This window comes from Sander vitreus, chromosome 4, assembly GCF_031162955.1.
Source record: "Sander vitreus isolate 19-12246 chromosome 4, sanVit1, whole genome shotgun sequence".
NCBI classification, from domain to species: Eukaryota; Metazoa; Chordata; class Actinopteri; order Perciformes; family Percidae; genus Sander; species Sander vitreus.
Window position 1 is genome coordinate 18,631,850 of NC_135858.1, and position 15,941 is coordinate 18,647,790.

Here is a 15,941-nt window from a genome sequence, read left to right on the forward strand (position 1 = left end):
TCAGGTACACTCTTTCTCTAACACGCACACCTACGTGTGTCAAAAGCACACAGAACACAATGGTTCTGACTTTTTGCCAAGCAGACACCTTCAGTCTGTGTTATTTGCCCCAAAATAGATTGACTGCAGGCATTCTGTTCCGTTCTTCTCAACATGCCTTCAACCAAGATTAGATTTACAGTAAAAGGATAGCTTGGCATTTTCAGTGTTTTGAATTTTACTTTCTTGTTGTTTTCTTCACTCGGCACAAGATTTTGTATCGACAGTGTAGTTAATTACATTATTGGCTTGTTGGAATTGGTGCACTCACACTCTCCATCTAATGACCGCTCTTGTCAACCTGCTCACAAGGTCTTTATAGAGAATGCTAATAATGTGTTAATGTGCCTGATAAGGCTAAAATATGTTCCCATGTAGTGAATAGGAAAATATCACTGAACTGCTGCTGATCTATTATCTGAATCGAACGTCTTAGGAAGGTGGCGTACTATTTGCTTTAAAGTTAAAACCCTTTAAAGCAAATTTATAATTTGGGATGTTGGGTTATAAAATTTTAAATTTACTTGAGATAACTTGGTTTAGATCAAGAATGTCAAGATTTTAAATTTCTGTGTGTTTTGTAGTTTTAGTTTCAGTAAATTGAACAATAAATTATACAAATACGATAGAAGGATTCTAAGCAATCTGTGGAAATTTGTCTGAATATTGCAAGCTTATTTAAAAGCTTAATTCATCAGTCTAGTGAGTCAATTATCTGCTTTCAATGTTTGCTTAAGCAGCTCAATATTTTGAAACCAAACAATGAATATTATTTCAGATTCAGACATATTTTACATGTCCCTTTAGCTGCAGCTGCTATGAGCCAGAGGTTCCAGTGGAGAGGGTTAGAGAAAAGTCATGTAAAATCTCATTAATCATTAAAACCCAATCAGAGTACTGACCTATGTTCACCTAGTAATTGGACATATCTGGTTAATATTTAGCTGTGTTTCACAGACACAGACAGGAGTATAAATACTTTATCCCGAGTTTGCGTTAAATAACAGAATTAATGCCTTTTCCTAATGACCTATGATTACATCAGGAAGACACTGCCTGTCATTGGCTAATGAGGGGATGGAACAAATGGTGTCATCTGCACTGTCTGCTAAGTGTTTGGGAGACTAGGTTCCCAGCAACAGAAAAACATCACACTAAACAACTTAATGTCCAGCTGAAAACCATACAAGATGTATTACATATATAATGTTTTAAATAATCCTCTACAATAAACCTTTATTAAATAAGAGGTGTTTGCTTTATAAAACATATCAAAAGATGCTAGGCATTATTTTTGCATGGTTTGTCATCCCAACTATTTTTTAAGCACTTATTCAATTCAGTTCCACAATCTACTGAAGATGACAAACTTCATTTCAGAAAGTAAACTCACTTATGTAAAAAACGTGTATCTTAAAAAGGCATGTAGTCATATATTTAGACTTCAAGCCAAATTATTTCCTAAAAGAAAGGTGTTTTCTGGCAAAGGAGTATCAGTAATTCCACTTGTTTACTATGAGGTTCTCTTTGCTTCATGCTGTTTGTACAAATTAATTTGAATTTTGCATTCGGAATTCATTTTTCTGATTCATACCTTATAGTTGGAAGACCAATTTTGTGTTTGCCTATTGAAATTAAGGTTTTATGAAATTTGGTTTATATTTCAATACCATTTCAATGTGTTGCCATAAGGACTACAATCAGTATTTTGGCCAAAAACTACTCTAAGAAGTTTGTTTACTGGATATTTCATTCGTGGGGCTGTCTTTTATTAAGGAATAGACATAAATGACATTATGTATTCGCCATCCTTTATTTGGTTGCTTTTGGCTGCCAATGTATCTCTCTTTGGTTGTTGTAAAGAAGAACAGCAGTAAATAAGGAAAATAGTATAATGTTATGTTGGCTGCTGGCTGCCTGCTTTCAAGAGGGTTGATAAGTATAGACTAAATTAATGGTTCATGCAAATTGCTTTAAAAGTTGAAACACTGAAAATGAAATTAGAAACAAAGCACCAATAAGCTACAGCTGATTGGGTTTACTCATTTAAACATATACAATTTTAGAATTGTGTTTATTTATCATATTGCATTTGCTGCTCCTCAGCCTGACTGAAAGCTCCCAGTCAGTTGTTTTGTTTAAATTTGTTTTTACAATTTTTAATTTTGAAAAATTGTTAATTCTGTGAATAATTTAAACTAGGTCCTGTGTTGTGTTGAGTTGAATGTTGTTATGTCTCTGTTAATACTTGTGTTGTCATTGTTTCTGTGATGTATTGAATGTTGTTTTGTTTGGTGGTTGTTTTTAATGTAATTATGCACGGCAATGTATAGACACACAAGTTTTCAGTGGACTCCAGGAAGAATAGCTGTGGCTATGGCCCCAGCTAATGGAGATCCCAATAAATAAAAATCAAAAAACAACAAACAAAATCAAAATTTTCAAAATTATACAAATTATTGTACCAAAGGTACGCATCACAATATTCAGTTTTTTCAGAAAACAGATCTTGGATTAGGAAAAATTAATTTGGCTCGTGGCACTCCAACTCCTGCAGCAAAAGCGAAACAATGTGAGAAAATAAATAAATGGCAGACAACTTTTATTCTCAGAGATTCTGCAGAGGTTTAGCTTGACATGAGTTTCTACGCACAAGGACAGTTGCTGGCATGAGATGCCCAATGTTGGCATGGCCGAGCTAAGGTTGGCACGTCCTGGCCTGGACATGGCTAAGGACCAGCTGCCCTCTCCCCGGTCCTTGGGTGCTCCCGCAGGCAAGGACATATGCCAGAGGGAGAGCTGGCAACTTTACTTCCTATTCCGCCTGGGGCTCTCCTTAATCCATCCCTCCTGTTCCTTCCCCTTCTCTTCCATTTTCTTCATCTTCTCTTCACATTCAACCCCACCATTTTACTCCTCTGTCTTCCTATTTATGTCCCTTTTTTAAATTATTTTTATCCTATCTTTCCTTCTCTCATTCCCTTCGATCCCTATCCTCCTTCCTCACTCTGGATGTCTTTCTCCGTTTCCTCACTATCAGTTTCCCCAGTCTCCTACAAGGCGGCCCACTCCCGTACCCATCTGCCTCCGCCTTCCTTCTCGTTCCCTCTTTGCATGTAGAAGAGGATGATATTCTAGCTCTCTACATGACTTTACCAGCCAACTGGGCCGAGGCCTGGAGGCATGCTGGAGGGCAGTAATACAGTCTTCCAGTCCATGATGAGGACACTTGTCATGCGAGTGTGGTGTCTCTCGTCTTCTTATGATTTATCTATATAACTTCATCTCTGTCATCCTTCTTTTGCACTTGTTTTTGCTTTGCGTCCCTTCCCCCCACCACATATTTTAACCACCCGCCCTCCCTTTTATTTGCTTTCATTTATATAAGAATCTCTAAATGCGTACTGAGATTTGTTTATGCCCACAGGAATCGGAAAATGTGTATTCAGAATCTGTGTGTGCGTAATCAGATTTGTAACTGTGTGAAGAAAATCTCCAAATCTGTAATCAGATTTACAAGTGTACTGAGATTTGTAATAATTTAGCTGATTTGAGTTACAGTAAGGGAATAGAGATTGTTACAGTAGATTCACAACCTGGTCTCATATCTACTGTAAGGTGTACTGATACCTTGTCTGCGTTGAAAAAACGGAGTTACATGTTGAAGGTGGTGAGGCTGCTCTTGCTGGTCAGGTGGTTAAAATCTGATCAGGGTCCAACATGTAGTTCATGGCTGACTTGGCTGTGGGATTTCTGTTACTTACAAAGCTGTACACCATGTGTTTCCCAACGTCAGCCACATAGCATTTACTAATGTGGGAATTTTGAGGTTGTTTGCATTATTTACAGTATGTGGTCTTTATTTAATTTACATCTATTAGAAAGTCCTTTCATCCTGACATCGAGGCTTGCGTGAGAAAAGTTTTTAAAAGCTTTGCACGGTACATCATATGTGTACCTAACTATCTTGTTATACAGCAGAAATAACACAATTTTAGATTAAGTTGCCTTTAGCTTTAATTTTAAATATCACTTTGATTTATTTTTAATACACTCACATTTATTTTTGGGTAATTATCAAAGGTATGGTCACCATGAAGGCAACACAAAAATTACTTTACATCTATACAATTTTCTATATGTTTGATACAATATAATTTAATTTTAATCTAGAAAAAAAACAGAAACTGAATGAATGAAATCTATAGTGTAATGTGTGAGGGAAAGGCAGGGAGTCCATTTAGCTTTGTGCCTCTGAAACATCAAAGCATTGTCATGTGATGATGACTTCTCTTTCACTGCCATCTCAGCAACACTGTCAAGTCTGTGAGCAAGTGCTGAACACAGAAAACAAGAAGAGAAGGACATAATTCTGCTGAAGATGTCTCTGCTTCTTCCACTGATTCTCTGTCTCTGTCTACTTCTCAGTGTCCAAAACTGTTCCATGGGGACACTGGGTGCTTCAAGCTAAAGACATCCAAGACACTCACATCTCTCCTCCCTGTTGTGCAAACAAGCACGCAACGTCCAGATGACAAAAGCACTGTGAGCCAAAGGCAATTATAGCAGGACCTCACTACTCACTACTGAACAAAAATGAGGCAGTTTGTTTTCTTTTTACCTCATTGTAGATCAACAAATGGAGTTTTTCCTTATGTAACATGAACTGAATGTTGTTTTTCTATTATCTACGTTTCAACATCAGACACATTCTGTTCACATTCAGTCTCTTTTCTTCCACCTATCCCTCACAACTAAAGCCATCTGTGTGCTGTGTGTGTGTGTGTGTGTGTGTGTGTGTGTGTGTGTGTGTGTGTGTGTGTGTGTGTGTGTGTGTGTGTGTGTGTGTGTGTATTATCTACCTCTCTTGTTGTCCCTGACCAGAATAATGACCTGAGCAGGTGGTTGAAGCAACATGAAACTGAGCTCCCAGGACACTCACAGAGCCATGCTAAACACATGCCACTGTGCTGCGAGAACATACACCTGTGATCTGAATACTTCCTACAGCGTGAGTATGCCTGATATGACAGATGTGTGTCTGTGTGTGCATCTGCACTCCACTAGTTTTACATAAGTCTTCCTATAGACACATGTAATACATCTAATACATAATGAAAAAACTAAGAATGTGAAGTAAAAGTTGAAAGAAAAACAAAAGAAGTACGGCTAATTCTATGGGGCCTCACTGCCACTGGCAATGACGCATGTTGAAATGACGTCAGTATACAGTATTAATGTCACTGAATGCTGTTCACAAATTGCTCTGTATCATGCTTGACTTGTCTGCAAGAAACATGCAAGGCAAATTGGTGCTCCTATTTGTATGCATGTGTGCATACATTCTTTTCAGAATGTATGAATACGTGTATATGTGCACATGGATACAGTATATACGAGCATATGCATGTACAGTATGTGTGCGCTTATACTGTTTGTGTGCATGGATTCATTGCGCAAATGTGTGTGAATTTCTCCCTCAAGGATGGGGATTCTCCACTTTGGAGTCGATATGTGCTGACGTAATAAGCAAAGCCACACCACTCGCTGTATTATAAAGCCAGCGAGGCAGTAGGGGTACTGATACGGGTATCAAAGCCTGCCTCTTTGCCTTTGTGCCTTTGTGTAGTGGCCATCAAAGACTTCCATAGCCATCCTGGCATCCCACAGGATTGGCCTCTTATATAAGAACACACCAGCCAGCATACAGCAGGGCTGGAGTGGCAGTGAGGGAGTGGGGGCGGCTGGAGGATTTACTAAATATTCCTCAGAAATGTCCCTTTTTGCATCTTTCTTTCCGAGTTCACTTCATTCCTTAAGTATATCTGTCCTTCTCAGTCTTGCTTTCCCTTTGTGCCTTTCCTTCATAATAATAAGAGCTCTCAGTAAATAAATGCATTAATGCTGACATGTACTGTCCTTTCTACTATTTATGGGCTAGATTTTGTGTGCTGTACTATATTTATTCATGTATGTTTTGTGCATACATGTATGCATGCATGAATGAACACATTTGGATTTATGTATATAAATGTCGTCAATTGGGTAGCTAAGTGGTACAGTGCACACATGGTGTAGGTAATTACTGTTGATGGAAGGTAACAAATGTGCAAGTATGTAAGATGATATAATTTGAAGTTCATTCCAAGTTTAACTTCTACTTTGGTGCATGAGGTAACCTATTTTATGAATGAAGAGATTATAAAACAGACTGAATGTGCCATTTAATCTACCAAGTCTAAGCTGCACTCTGCCGGTGCTTGATTCTGTTGAGCTAAGCAGCTATGGAGCTACAATAGTCTGATGTTATGCTGCAATGCATTCCTCCAGGTTTTTCAAAAGGGATAACGTCTTGTTAATATAGAAGGTCTTGGTAAAAAAATGCTGTGGGGAAAGGGAAACCTCATAGTTCCATCAACAACACTAAATCACCATTCGAACCATGTGGCTATAGACGAGATGTCACACTTTAGATAAGGTGAAATATTTTTTAAATAGGTCTTTACAGTAATGTGTTGCTAGAGCTTTCCTCTTGTCTTGGCCACCACTCTCATCTATTACAGTCAGTTCCCAACAGAGACGCAAAATACTTAAATATATAAGTGCCTCGTTGTTCTTGCTTATTTCCCATATTGTTTTCTTTGCCATGTAAAAACCAAGCATTCTCATGTTTGACAAGTAGTGTTATATCTTACTTTCATTGTCAGCTTGTTAGTTTTTAATAAAATAATTTTTTCTCAAAATTGTAATCACAGTGTTAACAAATAATGCCACATTTTGGCAAATGTACATATACAGTAAAACGCCTCAATTTGTATTTTCGAAGGCACTTGAGTTAAATCAGTCGGTTATATCGCATCTATTGAATGGGCACTGTATTGATTCTTGGGCCTAAGTCTTAACTTGGACTCAACCCCCATCTGGACTCAGCCTAACATCATCTCAACAATGCTCTGACTCTGACTTATGTCTGACTAGACTTCTACAGACTTCTACTACAACCCAGGCTGTTGGTCTGGGTCAAGAGTCGCTATTTGGTATTTGGCAAGTGGAGGAAATATGGAACTGTAAGATACACTGAGCAATTCAAAGAGCTCTATTGTATATTGTCTGCAGATGAAAACTGCAGCATGTGTGGTGAGAAGTCAGATTTAACCTGGCTTTGACAATAAACCTTTATTTAACGAGGAACATTCTTTGTGGAGAGACATGTCTATTCTTTTTCAACACAGGGGAAAGTAGGGATAAATGGGAAAAAATAAACCATGTACATTTGTCACTGTTTTTTTATATTTAGATAGGTGTTGTGTGAGTGCACATAAAATAATCACTCTGGCATAAAGCCTGAGAGTCCGACAATTATGCTACTTGTACGCATGCAGTGACCAGCGTTAAAACTAGAGTAGACACAAGTATGTCGCTCTCCATCTTAGAAACCCAGTGACCAATACTGTTTTCACCAAGACTGTGTTCGTGCCTTGAGGGGTAGGTGAAATCTGTGGGATCCTTCTATCGCAGATGTCCTGCCTGCTCAGCTCATTCCCATTGCAAGTTCCATTAGGCTATTTGTCAGTTGGTCGGCCATCAATGAATAGACTCTAAAGGGGTTTACAAGACTAGCAACACACAGACAAGCACAAATGGAATGTGTGTGTGTATATGTGTGTGTATTTTGTGTGTGTGTGTGTGTGTGTGTGTGTGTGTGTGTGTGTGTGTGTGTGTGTGTGTGTGTGTGTGTGTGTGTGTGTGTGTGCGTGCGTGCGTGTGTGCGAGCTGGTGAGTATACACAGTCATGCCAGGAAAATTATTAGTGATGCATATAGCATCAAACAGTCTTTTCTTTTAGAGTAATTCTGCTCATGTTATTTTGGAAATAATGTGTCAAGCCTGTGGCCTGGAGGAATATCTATGCATACAGATTATAGATTCTGTGATTAGAACATGTAATAGTCTGTGTGTGAGTCTGTCTGTCTATATATTTATTTATCTATCTATCTATCAATCTATATTTCTATATTCATTGCATACAGGTCTAATTGGCTTAGAGAAAATGTATCTTTGCTGCATTCACTGTAAACAAGAGACAATCTCCAGCACTTAGACAGATTGGATTCAATTAGAGTCTGCTATGCTCTGAATATCAGATAGTACAAAATTAAACAACCGTTCTCAAGGTGACAAGTTGAGTGAATGCCTGATGAATCTAAAGCAGCCGCCAAGGACACAGACTGCCTGCTTCCCCGAGGAAAAAAGCACTGCAGAGCTGTCTCACTGTTTCAGGGCTGCTCTCATCATCAAATTCCAAATGAAAGACTAACTGTAGTTACCATTTTCTAAGAGATAAATAAATCAATATGTTTAGGTGTATGTTTTCAGATGCAGTAACATTATATCTCCTATTTAACATTCATGTTAAACGCCTAGAGGAAAGGCCTCTAAGGTAACTATAGGTGGCTTACCAGTATCTTGGTGGTATAGGCGCTGTTTAAGGAGATGGAATTGACCAGTAAGTCCAGTAATTTGGGTGACAGTGCTCCAGGATCTGGGATTTCTCTGTAGTGCACATCTCCCATGTAACACTGCACAGCCGTCATGCGGTTAGTGGTTAGCGTGCCTGTCTTGTCAGAGCAGATGGCTGTAGCATTGCCCATCGTTTCACATGCATCCAGGTGACGCACCAGGTTGTTGTCTTTCATCATTTTCTGTTGGTAGGAAATGCCACGATCATTGTGATGTGTTGCAATATATATTTGAAAATGTTTTTAAATATCTGGACTATTACAGTAGATGGATGACTGAATTAGCTGTACAGGCACTGCTCAAACCTTACTGGCTATAATGGCCACAATACAAAAAGAGGGATGCTTATGCTCACATTGTATGTTAAAATCCTTATTTAATTCACAGAAATAATTTGTTTCTCACAAAACTGAACAAAAAGAAAGAAAACAAAAGTTGATCCCCTTAGCATATTTTACGGTACACTGCACTGTAAGTTAGAGAATTAACTTACAATGCATTGATGAATACACTACTAAATGTGTATAATGTGCAGTTGGACAGCCCTAAGAGCAGAAGTATAGCAGTGCCTAAATATATGCACAATACGTTTTTCACTGTTCTTCCTCACCTTGACAGAATAGGCCAGGGAGATGGTGACAGCCAGCGGAAGCCCCTCCGGCACGGCCACCACCAACACAGTCACACCGATGATGAAGAACTTGACAAAGTACTGGACGTAGATGGGAGTGCACTCTGGCAGCCAAGGCTGCTTTTGCAGCACAAAGTTGTCAATTGCAAAGTACAGGACCAGGATGATGACTGTGATGGCTGACATGAGCAAACCTGAAAAAGATACAAAAGGTTGTCAGCTGAGCAACACAATGTCAAAAGATGTGTCTGAGTGTGACTTATAGCTTTGGTTGGAAACATTATTACGTGCTGAGGATGAGTTTTAATTTGTTAAAGATAAATATAAGAGAATTACTACAGAGTCTAGACAGACAGTTGCAGTCATCAAAAATGGCAGGTAGAATTCTGTCAAACCTCTCCTGGCTCTGTTTGTGCATCCATACACAGTAGAACATGTGACACGTTCTGCTTTAATAGAGGCTGAAGCATTAGCATGCATAGTGTTAATACAATGCGGTCAAGTAAACTATACAAGTTTCATCATTCAAGTATATATGGGCTCTTTATTCATTTTCTGAAAGCTAAGAGGCACACCCAGTGTCAGGTAGATACAAACCAGGTCTGGACTTCTTTAAGGTATTCTCAGAAATTGAGAAACCCTTAACTTTTTACTGAGATACCTTGGCAGTCAGTTTTTTTTTTCTCCCTGCCTAAACATTTACAGTATTAAGGAATATTTTAAGGAATTCCAATTCCTCCAGACTGGTCCAGAAACAACTGCATTTAGCATGAAGTATTTTAAGGTATGTAATATTTATGGCTATCATTTGCTCAACAGTAAAACTACTATGTTGCTGCTCCCAGGACACCCACAGTGTGGGCATAAATGGCATGTGGGCATCTGTTACTAAAAGTGTTGCTGGCCACTGCAAGTGTTTTAGACATCATTGGTGTCATACATTGTTTTAAATTGCGTTACGAACAATTAATTATGGTATGGATTGTAAAATTGTGAAAAAGCCAGATTGAAAAATAAAGTGAACTAAAGTGGCTCTTCTACAGTTCCATAATTCAGACACAGCATTCTTCTCAACTACTTTGATTGCTATAAGCGGCCAAGAAGTGAGTCTGATCAGTGCAACATCTTGCTTTGATAGACAGGATGATGGCTCAGTGCCCTGTTGTCCCTGATTTAACTGCCTGACTGAGTAATGGACTTGTCTGTGTGCAATTTGCTGTACCTGCTTTGCCAATCTGGACAGCAAGTTTGGTCAGCTTCCCTTGGAGCACAGATTTCTCTTTCTTAGAACCGTGCACCCTTTTCTTCTTCTCTTTCTCGTCAGACTCTCCACCTTCAGCACTCTTTAGAGGCTGCATCTCCATGGCAGCTGCTCCATCCTGCTTCTTTACTGTGAACACCACAAAAAACAGACAGCAGCAGCAGCGTTAGAAAGGTAAATTAGACACAGGGAGTGAAGAGAAACAGGAAGCCAGGCTTCAACACCCAGGTGTTGCACTAGGTTCAGTTAAGATTTCAAACCCAGAAAAGATCATATGACGTCCCATGACAAGATAGGAACTAATTGGTATGTATGCTTTCACATACCATAATAAGGACTGTTTTTGTTTGTCCCTGCGTTGTCTTCATGGTAAAATCAAACAGGCTGTGAACCTTGTTTCTGTATAGAATATAAAAACTAAAAAAATCCATGACAATGTAGGTATTTTTTTGCTGTAATAAGGGAAACACTGTTCCTCATCATTCAAGCAATTTTTTTTTCATCACAAGCACATTTACAGTAAATCATGAATAATTCAGTGGTCCTACATCTAAGGTCCAAGCCATGTTCACAGATTATTTAGATGCCTATGTAAGGAAACCTTAAACACAGTGTAGCGCATTTCACACACAAGTAAAACTTAAAATATAAAAAAATATGAAGAACCAGAAAAGAAACAAAAAGATTAAAAAGTCATAAAGGGATAAAAAAAAAACATAATTCAATACAATAAAGATACAAATTTAAATAAATTGAAGTGGAGACTATATATCGGTTCAGTCCAAAACAGAGTCTCAAGCCTTCTGGAGGTTTGTTCACATGTACTAAAATAACGAAACATTACTTTTTAGCTTTTTGTTTTTACTCTGGAAAGAGAGAGGTGTAGAGGATTCAAATTCTAAAAGCAAGCCAGAAATATATTTAAGCCTTAACCCACTGAGTGATGTACAGTATAGACCATGATATATAAATAGCAGCAATGCTTTAAAATCAACTATGGTGACAAAAGCTTCTATTCTGGTGATAACATGATTACAGAACTGCATGAGAAATTGTCAACAGAATAAAAAATAAACTCCACAAAGCTCATCTTTTAGTATTATAATGACAAGAAACTATAGTAATAATTGGAATTTCCCAAATAGTAGAACTTTGTATATGAATGTGATTGTACATTTTACTAAAACAAAAAATATCAGGTAGTATGTGCAGGTAGGTAGTAAATGCAAAACACACTTACTGTAAGCTGCAGACTGTAACATGTATTTGAAATGACTGTCCTTGTTTTACACAAAGAATAAAATTGAATAAAACTGATTCCGCTAGTCAAAACGTCCAAATCCAAACGTTTCTTAATGATCATTTGCTAAAATACAGTAATCTATGTATTTAACCTATACGTAATCTACGTATCGTCACACGTTGAGATTACTTAATATTCTATCTACTTTATACTGTATGAACTGTTTTATAGTGTGGCAAAAACAAGATTTCCTATTTTCTGTGTAAAATAAATAAATAATTCTGTTCAGGCTGTAAAACCAATCCTCAATTACCTCACTCTGTCTCCATCTCTATCCCCCTCACACACACATACAGTACATTGCTTCTCTGTTAATGTAGCCCATTTACAAAAATCATATCAGCCCAGTTTTCCAATCACAATGAGGCATGTGTTTCACAAAAAACCTTTTATTCTACATTTGTCATATGTCTCTCTGGTTGTGCATTTTGTTTTTCCACCGCCATGACATAAGACAGAAAGTGTCTGTATCCAACTGTACATGGCAAAAGAGCAAGATTAAACATTTGATGTTTATACAAGGTCAGGACAAAGGTTTATCTTCTGAAAGTTGCATTTTGTCCTACGGTATATTGGAGCAATGCTGATGTAGACTGTAATCATCATACCAAGGAGTCTTCATTTGCCCCTTTGCTTTGCGGACACTTTAACTTGCAAGTGCCTGGTAATAAAGCAGTAGTCAATTGTTCAATAAGTTGACGGAAAGAAAATGTATCTTTAATTAAAGATGTATTTATCAAGAAAAAAACAATACCAAACATTTGTTGCAGCTTCTGGAATATAAAAATGTCCTTTCTTTTTCTGTTTTGTATTATTGCAAATTTAATCTTTTGGTCTTTTTTGACTGTCTGTTAGACACATTAAGCTATGAAGGCATAATTTTACGGTGTTTGGTGTTTTAAGCCCCCAACGTCACCTTCCAGGCAGAGCGGCAATGGTTATGTTTAGGATTAAGGTTAGGGTTAGCTGCCTGGAAGGTGACGTTGGAGGCTTAAAACACCATCAAGCTCATTTTACCTTTCATGAGCATTTTTCATGTATATATATTTTTTTCACAGACTCAGTTGAAATTGATTTATTAACAATAATAAGAAATAAACATTACTGTAGTTACGAAGGACACCATCAAACACGTCATACCCACAGACAATTTAAGTCATATTGTATGGGGCTAATTTCAATTCAATTCAAATTCAATTTCAAATGGTGGAAAGGGGGAAACCAGGGTGTGGTAGGCTATACAACGAGTACTAAGAGAACAGTGGGGGTGTTGCTGGTGTGAAAGGGCAGCCGAGTGAGGCAGATACGGTAGTTGAGGGACAGTTTTCTGTTCTCATGTAGAGAACAATACAAGTCAACAACACAACAAGAACAACAGAACAACAGACCATGGACAACACATCAGTGACAGAGTGAAAAGAAGGGATGTTCTACCCTAATACGACTGTAGGTAAAACCTGGGTCAAGCACTCACATTTTCTGGGATTTACTAAATCAGTGGTACACGTTGTTAAAGTCTGTTGGAATCTAAATAAGCACTGCACAATAAGTTGACACAGTGAGGTATTACGAGTGTAGAATATAATAAAGGCTGAAATAAATAAAGCAATGCAGGATTTCCCACCTGTTTGACCCAGAGCTTACACTGTAGAAGGGATACGATGAGAAGAAGAAGAGAGGGAAGGAGGAGGAGGAGGAGGAGATGGGGCAGAGGAGGAGAGAGTGAAAGATATGGTTTGGTTACCTTTAATCTGGTTGCTCTCCATATTGCCATCTTGCATTTTACCTATGATGGAGACATACAAGACAATACCAACAAAAATAACCAAAGCAGACAAGTCAACAGGTTATCACAGAGACAGCACAGACAGTGAAAACCAAAAACAGGGAGACAGGAAAATGACTTTTAATACAACGTCTCTGTGACAGTCACATAGAAAGGCTTGTGATATGTAAGTGATGTAATGTAACTAGAAGCTACATCTATTGGCAATGGGCTACAGACAAATACTGTAGTGTGCAGATTTTCTTGTATTAAGTGGGGTTTTAATAGACGCTATTTTGTTGCATACGCAAATAATCAGGTAATTAAAAATGTTTAATGTGCCTTTTAATTTGACATCCAAATATATCACGTGCAACTTTTTTTTGCACACTTTCTGCAGAATCTTATGTTTTCAAATATTGTTCTGAATGACATACTCACACTATGGGCACAGGTAATTCCACACATTATCAACAATAGGAGTCAAGTCGTCAGGGTATAAAATGAGATATCAAGACATACTGTACAGTAGATACAGCATCACATTAAACACTTGACGTGGGGGAGAGTACACCTCAAACACACAGCATATACACGTACAGTACACGCAAACAAGAGACAGCATGCATGAGAGGAAAATTCAGGAAGCACATGCAACATCACACGCTTAGAGGGAAGCAGACTGGAGATGTGAACAATACACATAGAGAGAGAGAGAGAAAGAGAGATACCCGGAGAGAGAGAGATAGAGAGAGAGCCAGAAGGAAAAGCCTCCCACATGGCGAAGTTACATAACAACAACTGGAGGAAACTCAAAATCTAGTTCAGGGACAGTGAGTTTATTATGCTGGTGGATTCTGCTTACGCAAGAGGCGAACTTAGAGTGAACTTAATTTAAATGTGCGTTTCAATAACACAATTTTGTTTTAAATTGCAGAATCAATTTGCTGGTAATCTAACAGAGGTGCTAAGAGTACACACAGTACTTCTTGTCTTGTGCTTTAAAACTACATTTAGACATATAGACTAATTAAGAAAACATTTATTATATTCTGCAGTGTTGGTCCCATTATCTACCCAGGCTATACTTATAGAGATCTGCACTGTTTGTCTCAGTGGAGGCTAGAAATTGCACAAAATCTTTCATTCAGTGCTTTTGTTCTGAAATGCCACAAAGGAAATTACTCAGGTAGAGCTGGAAGATGAGATTTTCTTTCAGAATCATGTATGTGGAGAATAAATGGCTCGTTCCCCACTTCCACATTAGCCAGTTCCCTGGAGTCACAATAAAGCTGAAGATAACAAATTGCTCTGTTCCAGCGCAGGACAGCACAAGGTTATCATTACAGTGCAAATCACGACCCTCCTGCCTTGAGTACAAACATTTTGTGGTTGCTCTCCAAGGAGACCAGGATAAGAGAGAACCCAGTGCAACAATGAATTAAGTTAATATTTTGCATCTCGACCAGCTTTCACAGAAATGGAGGATTTGCACTAAGTGATCTCAGAGGACACTCTACTAGGAGGTGGCCCAACAGCAGGATTTTGACACCATTCTTCGGCTAGCATCTTGTCTGCTTTCAGAAAATTAATTAATATAACAATTCATTTACTAACTGGCCAAAAAATACAATAGCCTTACAACAATATTTAAAGACATTTCTACATTTTGGGAAAACATTTATTTTCTTGCAGAGAGTTAAATAAGAAAATGAGAATGTCTGTAAGGTGAATGTGAAACTACCACCATCAGCCAGTTAGCTTAGCATAAAGACTGGAAACAAGGGGAAATAGCTAGACTTGCTCTGTCTGACGGGACCAAAATTTGCCTACCAGCACCTCTTACTACTTAACACATTGTATCTCATTTTTTCTAATTTGATACAAAAACCAAAGTGTAAAAATGACACTTTGTGGGGCTTATGTACTAGGCTATTTATTGCCTAGGAGCAGTGGTATCAATCTTCTCATCTAACTTTTAAAAGAAATGGAATAAGTGTATTTCTCAAAAAATTTAACTATTAATTTAAAGACACACCACTTCAAATGTTGCAAAACTTCACAAAGTTATCTTTACTATCCTTCAGAAAATGTTTTTTATGAATGAATATAAAAAGGCTCAAAAGGTTTTCACGTCTTAACATTACAGAGACCTAATGAGTTTATTTGTTTTAGTTTTTTATTTATGAACCACCAAATCTAAAGTCATCAAATATTTTTCCAAGAGAGCTATGTAGTATACAGTATATGTTCAGTATAAAGCATTACAACAAAATATAGCATTAAGAGAAAAAAAAGAAACACAAGACTAATTGTTTCAACTACAAGAGGACGTGCATTGACGATATGGATACAAAAAGGACCAACTCAACAGAAAGAAAAGGTAGAGCAGAGCAGATGGTGGGCATCCATGACAGGAGGC

At 37.9% G+C, this 15,941-nt stretch overlaps 1 protein-coding gene across 1 annotated transcript in view; it reads right to left on the minus strand.

Moving 5' to 3' along the window:
• atp2b2 (ATPase plasma membrane Ca2+ transporting 2) overlaps positions 1–10,554 on the minus strand; it is a 30,237-nt gene extending 19,683 nt beyond the window's left edge. Inside the window, exons 1-3 of the mRNA XM_078247302.1 lie at positions 10,413–10,554; positions 9,170–9,384; positions 8,499–8,741 (exon numbers count right to left, since the gene is read on the minus strand). Of these exons, the coding sequence (XP_078103428.1) occupies positions 8,499–8,741; positions 9,170–9,384; positions 10,413–10,554 (600 nt within the window). The remainder of the gene's footprint in view (positions 1–8,498; positions 8,742–9,169; positions 9,385–10,412) is intronic.
• Between the last annotated feature and the right edge of the window lie 5,387 nt (positions 10,555–15,941).